Source organism: Pholis gunnellus, assembly GCF_910591455.1.
Source record: "Pholis gunnellus genome assembly, chromosome: 13".
Taxonomy (NCBI): Eukaryota; Metazoa; Chordata; class Actinopteri; order Perciformes; family Pholidae; genus Pholis; species Pholis gunnellus.
This window is the reverse complement of record NC_136540.1, coordinates 4,582,908-4,598,611: the sequence shown is the minus strand read 5'-3', so window position 1 is coordinate 4,598,611 and position 15,704 is coordinate 4,582,908. Positions and strand designations below refer to the sequence as shown.

The following is a 15,704-nucleotide window of genomic DNA, read 5'->3' as shown; positions in this document are numbered from 1 at the left end:
GCCGGCATGGAAACATTTGACACATTCAAAACTATGTTTCACATTAAAAAAATGGCCATAAATTACAATTTAACCAGCGGCCATCAGAAACAACCTGTAGGTTAAGAAACCTTGACTTTCTGCATTCTTATGACCTGGCATGAGCTTCGATTGATATATTCTGGTAGAAAAGTTTTAACATCATTTCAAACAACGTGATCTCATCCCTACTCCTCATATTTGGCCACTTGGGTAGAAGGTGTCATTATAATGAGCCCGGCGCCTTTTGATTGGTATCTTGACGCATGTGGTTGTAACTTGTAACTTCGTCTCGAAGTTGATGTGTTTTTTAAACGGCTTCCACTCCAATCTCCCAATCCAAAGGAACAATCCCATTGGATGTTTGTCGAGGGAACCAGGGCGATGCTAACTTCCAGGTTTGACCAGGTCATCCCTGCAGCACTAACTCTACTCTACTCACCTAACATCAGCATCACGTGACATGTGACATACCTTCGCCAGTAAAACTAACTCAACCTTTGGTTTTCACAAACAGTACATGACCTCTGGTCCCCTGAGTGAAAGTCCCATCCACCACCACTCTTTATACTACGACCCGTACTCAAGGTCAAGACGCTTCTCTGGTTGCACAATGCCTTAAATTTAATTCTGCATCTAAAGTGATGAGCAAACAGTAGCAAACATTAACAAAACCACCAACAAATGTGGGCCTTCTCCATGCAACAGTCTGTATAGATCTGTGTACATGTAAGTATATCAATCAGTGACTATGAAAAAGACGGTACATGCATGCCAACATGTGCATATGACCATGAGGCATGTAGTCATAGAAGAAGTATGATTACACGAGTACAGCGCCTGCAGCGTGATATTTACCAACAGCTGGCATTCACAGAAACAGTGATCTGGCCGGTCTCATAGCTACGGGTTAGTCCATCTGGGAAATATTGCAGAAGGACGGGTGGAGTCCTGCAGTGTGTTGGCCAGCCAAAGGTTGCCTTCATTTCAAATTCTCCTTAAAATCCAAGTGTCTATATGTCAACTGGACTTCCAGCTTTCTGGGCCGAAAAACACAACTTGACGTCAAATTCCACCAGAGACTTTATCAATCCTGTGACATGAAAGTGAAAACAAGCAGTTGTCCTTTTTCCTGTGATGGGAAAATTTGAATTTCAGGCGACGCGACCGCTCTTGTGATTGTTTGCCAAAACACTTGAACAATGTGCTACATTGGCAGGCGGGCGGGCGGGCGGGCGGGCGGGCGGGCGGGGAGTGCTGTGCATTGAGTTCGAAGCTCTCTGCCGCTGGAGTACGTCGCTGCAGATGCCTCAGTGAAGGTTTCGCTCTTTCAAATGAAAACGTAATGAGAGTGAATTTAAAAAACGTGTCGGGGCATATCGTGCCACCGGAGGGAAGTGGAAAAAACAATAAATTTACAGTCATGAGATTAGCAGTCCTGGATGGCTGCCTTGTTATATGAATATGCATCAACCCAATTCTTCCATTGAGATTGGCTTGTTTCCCCATGTGCTCCCAATGCATTATCTGACCCATTATTCCTTCAGCATTACTCTCATTGTGCTGCACAAAGAAGAGAGGAGAGAAATGCTGCCAAGGTGCATTTATTTTGGCACAGAGCAGCATGGCTCGGCCTTCCATCCGCCATCATGAATACTGCCTTCTGTTTCACTCCTCCCTCTCAGCTCTGTTGTGACTTCCAGCCATCCAGTGTTTACAGTCAATACATGGCCGTGACTACATGTGGAACCGCAAATCCATGTTAACATGTTAACAGCCTCAAACATGAAAGTTGCTTTTGTTCTCTCCGGATCGATACGAAAGCAGGAGCTGAGACTCTGTTCTCCTCGTCACATAACCCACAAGGACTTCAAGTCCCAAGAATTTAATGAAACCGTACACGACCTGAAGAGTCTCTGCTCCCAGGACCGCATTGCAGTGCGTCTCTTGATCTTTTGTGTACAGGATTTGATGTGCAGCTTTGCAAATAACAGCTGCAAAGAACACTCACTAAAGGCACAGAGAGAGCATCATTAAAATCAAAAGTTTAGCTGTGGTGGGAAGATGCAACTTCTCCACACCACTGCCTCCTTTGAAACTGTAGCCTACTGGGCAGTACAATCCTTCACGCTGGGTAGTGCCGTGTCCATTACTACGGATTGGTTTGGCAAATCTCTTGGCAGGCATCGCAAAGAAGCAGACAGAAGAAAGGAGGGTGGAGATAGTAATAAAACCTTGTCAATTTCTGTCTGTGACAACATGAAAGAGGGAGGGACAGGTAAACGGAGGCGGCCTGCAGTGGAAAATATGGCTTATCTTAGTCTTGTCCCCGAAACCCATAAAAGGTTTTGAAGATAGCCACATAAGGCTGTGTGTGTGTTGGAGGAGGGCAGCTTTGTGCAGGTAGAAAATTATCTAATGGGGGAGGATGGGGGACAGAAATATGATGCTGACTGAGAAATGTGATAACCTCGCAAGGGTTGATGCCTCACTACCTGCCTATCAACCTACACATATTCCCCTCCTCAGACTTTCCACATTATTGCATTCCCCACACTGAATGTCATCCAATCATGTGCTGAAATCTGCTATGAGATGAAAAAAAGCAGCCACGAGTGAACGCACTCTGCCACTCATTTATTTCCTGAATAAAGTTACGCAACACCCGTTTCAGCGGCACAAAGCGGCAACACTTCCTTACACTCAATAACTGATTACAGCACGTTTAGCAGCAGCGTCTGCAGCCAAACACTTCCTGATGAATTAATCAGTCTCTCCTAGACGTGTGGGCTAATTTGATCCACTGTTAATGCAGAACTGCTGTTAATCTGTTGTCTTTTGCATTAACGGCTCATTTTGTATTTGTGTTGGACTCATCTGTCCGTAGAGAGTCGCTCCAGATATTTAACCACTAGAAGACAACATTTTGCTCACGGAAGGATCTTAACAGGATAAATCTACCGTCTGATTGGATGAAGATGTTAATGTAAAAAAAATTGTAAAATAACATTTGAAGCATTGATGGAGCCTCGGCCAGAAGCCAAACCACAGAAACGTTTTATATTCGGTCAGAGCAGGTGACGTAGCATGTTGAGCAATCAAGCCGTTATAGAAAGATACGACGAATAATAACGAGAATAACAAGCAAGAAAGTCCACTAAGGGCTCAAACAAACAGGACTTTAACCCAGGTGACCGCTGTTTGTGTCTCCCTACCAGTTGAAGTTTTTTGTGGGGGGGAGTTTTTCCTTTTCCGATGCGAGTGTCTGAGGATAGAGGATATTATGTGCTGTATTATGGACTGTAAAGCCCTCTGAGGCAAATTTGTGATTCGTGGTATTGGGCAATACAAATAAATTGACTTCATTGTTGGTTGTTCCGCTACTTTATCCTTTAATACAACACATGATCTTTTTTCTAACCATGACCAAGTAGTTTTTGCATCGTTAAGCACAAAGCATTGTGCGTTTCTGCAAGAATGAAACGAGATATGAAATTTATTCATGAATCATATTTGTGGTTCAGAAACTGCGACATTCAACATATCCCGTTGGGTCGCAGGAATGTTCAATACCAACGTTTCTTTCTGGCGACTGAATTGGAAGCAGCTGTCAAAAAAGTTCAAATTTTCTATTTTATTGCACAATTATCAACCCATGAAGGATGCAGCTTTTAGTGTTGAGTCACAAATTATAATTCAGAGAATTAGAAGCATAATTCCTCCCATATTTCTTCTCTGTTAGCATCATCAGGACTATTAAATAATACGCAAACACGTCTTGCCGACACAGTAAAATACCACATAGACTCGACTACAGACTTAAATACAGTATGCTGTGAGAAAAATACATCTGCATTCCTGGAGGGATGTCAAAATATTTCACAACTTGAGCGGCAGCACGACAAATTTTCTGGGGGGACTGAACATGAAGCTGTCCAGAAGAAAACAAAGAAATATGTTTGGAAAGAGAACAAACACATTTGGTGATTGAAAGATTTTGCAGTTTCATTTGGAGCGCGGGGAAATGAATTTACCAAGATAAAACGTAAGCTTGTGCAGTCAAATGAAAAAGACATTTTTTTTATACCTGACGACTGCTTGTTTGATTACCTTGGAAACGAAGAGCTCTGAGCTTTTGTCAATTTCTGTGTCAGACTCCCTCCATAAACCACCGCAGTCTGCAGGAGGATTTGGAAATATTCAAATATGCTTAAAAAGAAAAGCGAAAAGTGCAGAAAATCCTCAGGTCTGCTTGTGTTTATGCATCTGTCAGACAAACAATTTGATCAACTGACTTCCCAAAGCATGAGACCTTTATGAGCATGTGAGTTGAATGTAGAAGAAAAGAAGTTCATAACATGACATGAATATGAAATGAAGATTTGCATGTGTCACCAATCTCTGACACATACAGCGGCTCTGAGATTACAGCTTTCAGAAGAACAATGAAATGCTTTACATCTCTGTTTTCATTGCCAATCTTCTGTTGAAGAACCAAACTGATGCAAAAGAACTGAACAGAGAGCTCCAAGGAACAGCACTCCGTAGCACTATACATTATATTAATTAAAACATGATTAATGAAAGCAATTTAGACTACAATAAGGGCTGCACGCTGATACTCAGCAGTGGGAATAGACGATAAGAATGAAACTGTGCAATTTTCTCCGCAAACATACGGTTTAAAAATTGTGAAAAAGCGTATGTGAAATGGTTTCCCCCAAAAATGAGCCGGAGCACATCACTAAGGTCCAGCCCAATTAAGAGTGTCAGAGGTAGTTCACTGAAGTTTGATGAAGTGGTTAATTGGGAAAATGGGCGCTGATTAAACCATCTTCTGCAGCACTTTCAGAACACTGGCTGTGTTAACAAATGTGGGTATTACCAGGCCGGAGCAGTGGGATGGAAAAAGGTATGGATATGCACATATAGTATGTGTAAATGCCTAATGAGTTTACAGCTGTGTACTTGACCCGGATGACCTTTGTGGGTTTGGGTTGCGTTCAGTAGAATATCTAACTAAATTGGTTGTGCTTGGGTTTGTTTGTCTGAAAACCGAACCAACAGTCAGCGACTTGCTGAGCATACTAAAAAGCCCTCAGTAGATACGGGCCTAAAGTAAGAGTCTGTCATGCGCATACACTAGAATTACCGAAACAAAGTTACTCCGCTTGCCTATTCAAGGTTAGAAAAAGGGCTGAATTACTTTAGTAGTAGCCAAGCACTGGAACAAACCTGCATAAATGTCTGCATTTCGCCCGGCGTAGAGAGCTGACACATGCAACTTTCTTTAAGCGTTAAAAAACTAACTCGAGCTCAAAACAGCCCATTTCATTAAAATCTTGGCACACAGCATATCCCCCCTTTTGTGACTTGTGCCAACGGCTTTCCAGAGGGGACCCACACTTATTAAAGATCACAATGGTAAATACTTCCCCCCCCGCCTGCTGTTTGACCTCAAATAACGTGTTCACGGTTAAGAAAGAAGGGAAGGAAGGAGGGAAGGAAGGAGGGAAGCAGTAGAGGAAGTAGAAGTCCAATATGGCCTAATGGAGAGGCTTCTCTTTATTATCGTGAAAGTGAAAAGCATTTTGAGGCGAGCAAGACTCTCCCGGCCCCCTCTCCTCCGTTATCAGAGCGTCGATCAACAGCGGTTCCCCCGTGTCACCAGATGTGTCGTGACAAGACGGCCCGGGGCAAAGGCATCACTTCCCCGGTCATACGATACGAACGCTGACTTTTCCCATCAAGGCAATCGGGAAAAGACGAGCCGACAGTGACGATGAGACGCGGGAACGTGGAGCGCAGGGAGGCATGGGGAGCTGGCGGGAAGCAGAGGCTGAGGTCAGGAAGTTGCAATGTTCCCCCAACGAGGGGCGAGCAGCCTATCTAGCTGCCGGGGATGAAGCCACTACTGCTGAATGTGGGTCACTCTCCCTGGCTTCCACTGCGCTTTCCCTCCTCGAGGCTTTATCTGGAGCCAGGGCATTTGAATACTGCATGTTGTACCCAAGGCTGTGGAGTACTGCAGTGTTTCCCAGAGCCTCGTACAGTGTACACCGATGAGAATAGTATGAATATAGTTTATGTGTTTGCACTGCAACGAGGCTGTTTACTTCAGCCAAAATGTCAACGAGTCACCAAAATCTGCATCAGCAGCTCGTCACTGACTGCATTTACATGCATGCAGTGACCTAAGCTGCTGCTTAAAGCTGACCCATTCATTTTTTCCAAATGATCTGTCAGATTGTAAAGCAGCAGACCACGAATGGATTACTGAACGGGCCAACCGGGCACAGGCCCAGGGGCCCAAAGTGTCAGGGGCCCCCCCCCCCCGCAACTTCACCTACAAAATGTCACTCAAAGAGACACGAACCAAACAGGAAGAGACACAAAATGACCCCAAAGAGACTGAAAATAACTACAAAGAGACACATAACAATTAAAAAGAGACACAAAATGACCACAAAGAGATATAACACATCTACAAAGAGACACAAAATGACCACAAAGAGACAAAATATCACAGCGACATGTGTAATGACCAAGGTGAGACAGTGGTTAGGGTTTTTCGAATGTCTGTGCCAAGGGGCCCAATGTCTCATACACTGCCCATGCAGCAGACGCAGCACGTTTGGCTCATTAAAATGACCTACTGTGTCAATTGTGTCATTACAATCACCATCAAACTACACTGTATGAGAACAAACCCTGGGAGCCTCAAGATTGACCACTTAATGTAGCGCATTTCCTCCATCTGACCCAGTCGGGACTCCAGCCAATCAGAGATCTTTTGACAGAACATGAGAAGGAGCTGAGTTATTACACAGTGTAGCGCTTATGTGGAGACAGTTTTAAGTAAATGCACGGGGAGAACTGATGAGAAAAGGCTATCAGACATCACAAGTCGTTAGAATGATTCATCGGCTCAAGCTTTGTATTTAGTGGGGAAATTGCTTATGTGTCCTTGAAGCTGTGACGGATAGTCCCACGAGCCACGAGTGACAGCAGAGTAACAAGACATGCTTATGCATTGAAAGTTTACTGAGATTTATCACAGCATTTTTGCTAAAAAAATTAAAAACAACACAGCTGTCTGCTGCAGGTGGAGATTCGTGGGTGGGAAAACTCAAACGAGCTAATTGGCAACTCTCTGTGGGTTCATCACTATAATATAAGAGCCACGTCTCACATTATATGTATTAATTTGAGCAATTATGAATATAAAAAAAACATAAATACTGATTAGTGAAGCTTTACAAAACCTGAAGCGAAACGGTATCTAAAGCTGATTTTCATCACAGTATTCCCCGAGAGCCTCCGGCTGCTGACTGTGATTTGAGCCGTTGTTACACATATGTTCTGTCAATAAGCCAGATGAGCAGGTAAAATAAAAAACCCTTTCTCACCCAAAATGTCAGTGCAGTCGAAGTGGCCCCCTGTGAGATCACTGACATTGTACCAGCGTCTCTGCTGTTGGTGCCGAGCACTTCTCAGAGATCACTTCTAATGAGCGCATCCAGCGTTGTGGCATCGAATCCTCCGTCCAAAACTGTAAGCATCTGTCAAAAAATATTACATTCTGTGCAACATGTGTGCATTTTTTTTTCCCCTGCAAAGAAGCACAAGTTGATGAGGAAGGAGTCACTTCAGTGGCACGATCCAAAGATGATGATATCCACGAAAGAAACATCACTCTGCACGTTGACACGCAGAGCACGCTAGATAACATCAAATACAGCCACCCATATTACTATCATGGCATTGCCATGGTATCCAAATATGACGCGCCGCTACTCCCCATCTTGTAGCATGACACACACACACACACACATACACAAGCGGGAAAACTAGGGCAGATTCCACAAGTGGCCACATGCGGCTCTGCCCTGCCCGGCCCACGCCATCATCTGCAATAACAAGTCACAGATCTTCAAAGCTGGACGACTGCAAAGGAGAAAGAAATTGCGAAGAGCGACAGAGGCAAACGGGAGAGGAGTCGGAGCAGGAAGGGAAGGCCTTCTGATTCATCTTTAGAGACGCCCCCTTATTGCATCTTTAATCGTCTTCCTCGATGTGCTGGGACGACTCGACGGTTGGCTTCCAGAACTATTGAATTCACGCCCGATTGAGTCGAGTCACTCAGGAGGCTGGAAGTGGGCTTTTCTTCTCTCGGCCGCATCTCTTTTTTTTAACTCTCCTGTTTTATCACTTCATCATTTTCCATCCCTGTGAGGGGCTCAGCGAGGCCGCCTGCCTGAGAAGTGCAGCGGTGAGCGGATGCGAACACGGTCAGCTAAATGTTTCAGGCGACGGGGGGGATGAGACAAAGCCCTCCGCTTGTACTACAAAGCCTCGCTGTAACTTTGTCACAATACAATAAAAAAAATCAGAAGCATGACTGGCACATTCCCACAGCAACTCCTTTCTCTGACTTAATGACATATTTTGTAATCTAGATCTCAGATGAAGGCGTACGTCAGTAGACGTGAAGAACAATGCGTTTTGTAGCTTTGTGAGAAGAGAATACTACGACTGACACTAGATCAAACATCTTAGAGAGGGGCGAGGCGGAGGGAGCGTAAACGTTGCTCTGACGGTGTGAAGACAGAATGCTTGGCATTCCTGGGGTTGGGAGTGTGATAATGAATGGTTAGCACTCTACTCTGCAAGGTGGAAGGACTGTGAGAATATCTTTAAATAAAACACACAAATCGAAAACCAGAGCATTAACTCAAGAATGTATGATTCCAGCTAATTTATAGGACCAAAAATGACAACAACTAGTGAGAAATGGGTTATTGTGGCCTTTGTTTCAGCTTAAAAAAAGACAGATTAAACTGTAACTGGATGTTTTTTACTTGCAAATAACTGATCACACCAGTCAAGAAGTCTGCTTCATTTTGTTGAATCATTAAAGTGCACAGAAGCGCCTTTTACCAGAAAAGCCAGTAAATTATTATTGTTAAAAAAAAATCCTAATCACTGTTTTGTCTGTTCTGAACCATGATTGAGACACATATCAGGTTTCTCCACCTTTGTTTTGCACTGCAACAATAATGAGACAATGGGCCCCTGGGCACAGACAGACTCTTTATAGCTGGTATGTGTCACTTTGTAATTGTTTTGGTCTTTTTGTATTTTTGTCTGTGGTTGTTTTAGCTCTTTTTGTAGTAGTTTTGTGTCTCTTTGTGGTGGGTTTGGTCTCTTGGTTGTCTTTCTGTAACTCTTTGTAGTCATTTTGAGTCTCTTTGTAGTTATTTTATGTTCCTTTGTTGTCATTTTCAGTCTCTTTGTAGATGTTTTGTTTCTCTTCGTAGTTGCTTTGGTCACTTTGTTGTCTCTCTGTAGTCGTTTTATGTTTCTTTGAGGTCATTTTAAATTTCTTCCTGGTTTCCTCTCTTTGAGTGACATTTTGTAAGGGGGACCGGTGGGGCCCCTGACACTTTGGGCCCTTGTGCCTGTGCCCAGTAAGCCCGTTCAGTAATCCATCCATGCACCAGACTAGTGCTATAAAATTACAAAGCAAAAGTCCCAAATTGCACTTGTTGCATCTTGATTAAACATTTTGGCATCGTTCCTTCTAAACTATTGATTTTTAGGATATGATGGTGAAATATGAAGTGTATGAACTCTGACCTAATGTTTCAGGTGGAGATACACAAACTGTTTCGCTGCTCAATGCATGTTTTGTAAACTGCTGTGGCCAGAGGCCCAGCGTACGAAATGAAACAATCAGAGCTGTAGCTGTGAAGATACAATAACATCTGTATTCACAAATGCATCAAGGCGAGGTTTTATTGAACGGATATAAAGAATGAAGTTTTTACTTTCGCTATATGTGGAAGTTATCACTGCGGAAATCAACAGGGTCATTGTTTATGTGTTTAAAGTATTTTTAAATAATTCTGATAAGAATTACAAAAAGTGTGCCGGTGTTTGGGTCATAACCTTTGGAGGTTTTGGTTTATTAATAGTGATTCCTCCCACCGTGAGGATTAACTATTAATAATTTCTGCAGGGAGAATTTCTACACTGGTTTTTCCTTGGAGCTTATTGAATTATTGAGGCTTAATTAATATCCCGCTTATCTAAAAATTTCAGTCTGCAGGAGATTCCGTTACGATTTCAACAATCATATTTACAGTGTGTTTCATCATCGTTGCTGAGTTAGTCGGTATTATTAGGTTCCTTGCGCTCCTCTTCTCCCCGCTGCCTTCACGCCTACGAGCAGAGAAAAACTCTTTCCTCAAGCTTTGTCAGGTGAAAATAATCATTTATTCTCTCACCCTGAATATTGTGTTGACAACCGAGGAGAGGAAAGAGCAGGGAGCGCCGAGCTGAGCCTCTTGTTCCAGCAGAGGCTCAAACTCAGAAATTTAACGTCGACAAATATTATTTATTGTTACAGCCATTATGGTCCTTCTGAGACACAGAAAACACAACAGCCAGCAAATTGATTGCCACTAATGGTTGTCTGTTTGTAAGAGACTTTATAGACATTTGATTATTATTTGTTACCTACTATATCCTGTCGTGTTAACCTTTTATTTTAGGTTGTGCATTTTCAAATGCTAACTGACACACTGCAAATCAACTACAGGTGGTATTCCTGCAGACCTGCTGAGTACTTAAAGCAGCTATAGTCTATATATTTTTTAAAAACAATGTATCAAATGATTTTATGCATGTCAGTGCCCCAAAAATGTATCTTTACATTTTTTATTTTCTTTCTTAAACTATGACTATTATACGCGATTGTGTATTATTTCTATATCTGTTTATTTACTTATTTTCCTTGTATGGTTCAAGTTGTACCATCTGAATGGTGGCATGGGTGGGGGTGACACACAAACAAACATCCAGGAGACCTCTGTTCATGTCCTACATGACACTTAAAGTAAACATGGACATTTTGGCACGTCAGTCAAGTTAACATCAACCACGCTAACCTAACTAAGAGGTTTTGTTGCCTAAACCTAACTACCTGTGACGCTATGCATGTAGCCAGTGCATAATGACATATTGTCCCTGAAAACGTCCAAAGCTGACTCCAGAGGGGCACGTAGAGCGGCACAGCATGAAGCTTAGGAGCACCGGCCAGGCTGCAGTATTTGACTCATTACTTTGAGGATGTGTTGGTGTCGTTAACGGCCACAGCAGGCAGCTGTTTGCAAAAAAAAAAAAAAGCTATAAAAGTAAATTAGACTATGTGTTCCAATCCACCAATAAACAGACACACAGAGTAGCAACTAGCAGGTGAACACAGTGGAACATTTAGCAGTTAAAGAGACCAATTATCCTCCAGGAGCTGGTGGAGACCAAAAGCAGAGCTAAAAGAGAGTTCTCCACATCAACTAACATGCTGATGGGTGTTTGGAGCCGGGGTCATGGAGGGGTTTGCCCCCATGCAGGATGATCCAGGCCTCATGATACTCCATCATATAGCTCCATATAATCAGTGTGCAAGATATGAATTAAATGAAAGCAAAGATTATGATTGTTCCTCAATGTACACTATGCGCCCAAATAGAGTTATAATTGTGTAGTTTGATGGACTCATAAAATGAAGACATTTGGATTGCATTTGCAATATGAGAACAAACTGCAAACATTAACACTAAACAATTATTTTGATTCCAGGATGATGCAGTGAAGCAATGCATTTCATATAGTTAATCCCGGTTAATAGTATATGGAGTGATAGAATTTCATTTTATGAGAAAGGTTTTTGGATTTCAGTGACTTTTTTGCATGCAAATGAGTATTACATGTATTTAAACATGACGACAATTTCCTTTAACTGGCATGTTAAATGTGTGGGCGACTTTTCACAACAACAAGTGTGTGTGTTTCTCAGATAATGAGCAGCAGATAGTGTTACTGTGAAGAGGAAACGTGCAGCTGCATCACCAGCAGACATGTGCAACATATGTAGAAGAATGTGTGAGACATAGTCAACGATAACACGGTTTCTTCTCTGCGTGAGCATTGAAAACCACAGTGTACTGTAGCAATGCATTTCAATATGTGATCCACAACCGTTACCTGTGCCTTTAAAACACCAAACTGCTTTGAGCAGCATTTCACTGCAAATTATTCATACGATCCAGTCCTGAGAGGAAAAAAAAGAAATGTGTGGATGTTCAGCCACCACTTCAAAAGGTGAACCGCACAGTGCTGCTACACGTTAACTCTGTCTTCCACTTCTTTCTATCTTACCTGACTTTAATTACTGCTGGCACATCACGGTGCTCAGCCAAGTAGAAATTAATGAGAAGGATGAAATACGTGATTACATGCTCATTTGACTCTTTGGACCTAAAATGAACATAAGTGGCCCTGCAGAGAATGTTGCATGAATTAGTATTACGTGGCACATGGCAACACTTGCATGCACAGTGTGATCATGTGCTTTTCTAAAAACGCTGCAATTCATTTTGAGGCTATATGCAAAAACCTTTATCTAATTACGCTGCTTTTGAACGAGGCTGATTATTCCGACTTTAATGAAGACACCCAGCGCTGTGATAATTGTCCCATTAATGGGGGGCTATTTGGACATGCAAATCCTATATTTCTTATAAGCCCCTCTCACCGGGGACTGCACAAGATGCAGCGTTCACACTGCGTGGAGACAAATTGCGGAAGTGTGGATATAATTATAAAGGGAGATATAAGCCTGCAGTTCAAGACAGGAGGGAAATGACTAATGTTGGTTGAGGTCTGCCAGGAACCAGGCGAACCATTTATCCAGCTATAACTCTTGTGTACATGATTGCACAGGAACAGGAAAATCCTCAGACTGAGCTTCTGCTGTGCATGTATACAGCTTGATCACTACTTCTTTTTTCAATGTGTGAGTATAAACACAGAAAATGGATGGAAACAGAATACATTTGGAAGCAATCAGAGTATGTCATCAGCATATATTTTAAAGGAGACCCTACCTGAGGGTGAACTGCTCCACAGTGGAGTTTGGCATCAGGTAGAGGAAGATTTTGAGGGTTTCTCCGGGCTTCAGGGGCTTCTCGGGCAGCCTGAGGAACATGTTCTTGTCCAGCTGCTTGTCCACCAGCAGCTGCTCCTGGCTGGCCTGGTACAGGCTGATGCTCCCGATGCGCAGCAGGGGGTGCTGTGACAGAGGCTCTCCCCTGGAAACACCACCACCTCTATGACCTGAGCCCTCAATGCACTCCCCATCCAGACTGGGCCCGTGGAGCGTGTAGTAGAGCTCCGCCTGAAGGGTCTCGCTGGTGAGCCCATCCAAGAGCCCGTCGGTGGAGCCTTTCCTCCGACCAAGCGGGGCCACGTTGGTGTTAAACCAGGACGGGGGCAGCTCCAGCTGGGCCAAGCACTGCGCCAGGTTGCCTTTCATGCGGCAGGAGGTTTTGATTTCGCGGACGTCCCGGAAGGCGTGCAGACGGACGCAGGGCAGCTGGTCCTGAGCTTTGAAGTCGTCCCAGTCGCGGCCGGCGATGTAGAAAAACACCTGGACCGTGGGGTTGTTGGAGAAGACCCGCGCCTGGACAATGAAGGCCCTCACCTTCCAGTTAACGGTCAGCTGGCCAGGAATATCCAGCGGGCTGGCTGGCTGGAGCAACTCCTTGGACAGGGCCTGGTCCCGGGCAAAAGGCCCGAAGGTTATGTTGATGGCGGGGAGGTCTTTTGTCTGGAAAACCACGAAACTCTCAGAGCGCTGCAGCGGGTGTCCAGTGCTCGGGCTTCCGCTGCCCCTGCCGCCGCCAACTGTCGGTCCTGTGATCTGAGCCTCCCGCAAGAAGAAAGCCAGTTGTGCATTGGACATTTTGAAGTTGGCGGGGAGGTACACATTGGGCGGCGAGGGACTGGCGGTCACCGCTGAGGAGCTGAGGAGAGCATCGGAGCTGGTGGGAGAGATTTTACCTGCAAGAGCTGTGAAGAGAAGAAGGAGAAGAAAGAGGTCAAACCTTTAAAATACAGTCTCTTTTTTTAAATAGAAAGAGATAATTAAAGATATAATATGGGAGGAAAAGAGAGACGCGAGGGGGAGGGGGGGGTCAGTGAATCAAAACCATAAACGAGGTGTAAGCAGGAAGTCGCAGAGGTGTGCTCAGTCGGCCGTGGAGAGGAAGAGGTGAGAAGGTCAACACACACTAATCAGATGACAACTGGTCAATACATGTAAAGCATCCAGAGAACCGGCTATCCGATGGAACAGGTCGTTCACATTGTCAAGGTGTGCGACACGTGGTCTTTATCCGGCAACCGTAACAACACACTCAGTCAGTGTTTGGCTATTCAGCTGTTTGAACTGCACATGACGAAGATACAAACTCTCAGGGGACGCAGAGGCAAAGCTGAGCTACAGACTAAAACTTGTGTTTGTATTTGAGGAGCGCACACACACTTGTTATCCATCGCATTGCACTTGAGAAAAACAAGTCAACATAGCTCAGCACCCGAGTTACGACAGCACAATCAAAGTAGGGCAGAATCATCGTGGAACAAACGGAATAAATGTGACATACTTATCAAAATTACCCAGAGCTGAGCACAAAAACATAGTTGCCTGTCCCTGTGGTCCAAATCATAGATTAAAAGTCCCATATTCCAAATGGTTTTATCATTGAAATCGTATCCTTTGAATCAGAAAAAAAATAAAAATCAAGAGGCTCTTTTTGAATTCCCGCAAAAAAGGAAAACCTCTTCAAAAGGTTTGTTACTCAGCTGGAACTCCACAGAAGTCTGGCTTCTTTTTTTTGGGGTTTCTCTTTCAAAAATCTTTATCATGAATAAATGAGGGTTGTAAAAAAAAAACTAAAAAAAACAAAGAAAGAAAAAGAGATATGCTCCAGCAGTTCTTCACTTGGTCATGTTCTTGTATCTGGCTACAAAGGTTCCCTCGAGCTTCTTGAACTTGTGCTCGTCTGATTCACCGTGGCTTGGGTCTCGGTTTGAGGTAGCGGTTCAGCCCCATGCAGCAGCTCGTTCAATCCCAGACTGAGCATGGCTCCAGGGCGGACCGTGACAGACAGGCAGAGCCTCCTCCCGGTTGGTGGGCTGTACGGGAACTATAGACAAAGCCTATGACGCCGCCCCATCTTGCCACACCTAGTCTCTAGTCTATAATCACCATTTGAGCTCCTGGTCTGAGCTAAGACACACAGCCCCCAGACGACTCAACTTACACCCCACACACACTCACACACACTCACGCCGACACACATATGGAGGCGAAAGAAATAACACTCTGCAGCTCGATTCATCTCCTCCCTCTGGACGTGTTGAGGCAGACCCTTATGTGTGTGTGGAAGTTTGTCTATAAGGGCTTTGTGTGTGTGTGTGTGTGTGTGTGTGTGTGTGTGTGTGTGTGTGTGTGTGAGAGGTGGGGCGGGGGATGGATGTATTGCTTGAATGCCCCTAGGCAGAGAGGGAGAGTAAGAGAGTGAGAAGGAGAAGGGGAGGGATTAGGTAAAGATTATTGATGAATTAGCCTAGCTCTCTTTCCCTGCTCCTCCTCTTTCTGCTTCTCCTTCTCCTCCTCTCTCCCCCCCCCATCTCCTCCTCCCCCATTTCGTCTGCTTCAGCCCCATGAGAAATCCATGAGAATAAGGGGATACCGGCGGCCGGAGGGGGAGGGGTATCAGGACTGCCTTCCTTGCTTCTGCTCACATGTGCCTGGAATTCCCATAATAAAAGAGAGG

General features: G+C 44.2%; 1 protein-coding gene across 1 annotated transcript in view; it reads right to left on the bottom strand.

Annotated features, from left to right (window-relative positions):
* Positions 1 to 14,607, bottom strand: part of tmem132e (transmembrane protein 132E) — a gene marked incomplete at its 5' end in the record, with an annotated part of 99,897 nt that extends 85,290 nt beyond the window's left edge. The window contains 2 exons of the mRNA XM_079171069.1: positions 12,969 to 13,932; positions 14,529 to 14,607. Of these exons, the coding sequence (XP_079027195.1) occupies positions 12,969 to 13,932; positions 14,529 to 14,607 (1,043 nt within the window). The remainder of the gene's footprint in view (positions 1 to 12,968; positions 13,933 to 14,528) is intronic.
* Between the last annotated feature and the right edge of the window lie 1,097 nt (positions 14,608 to 15,704).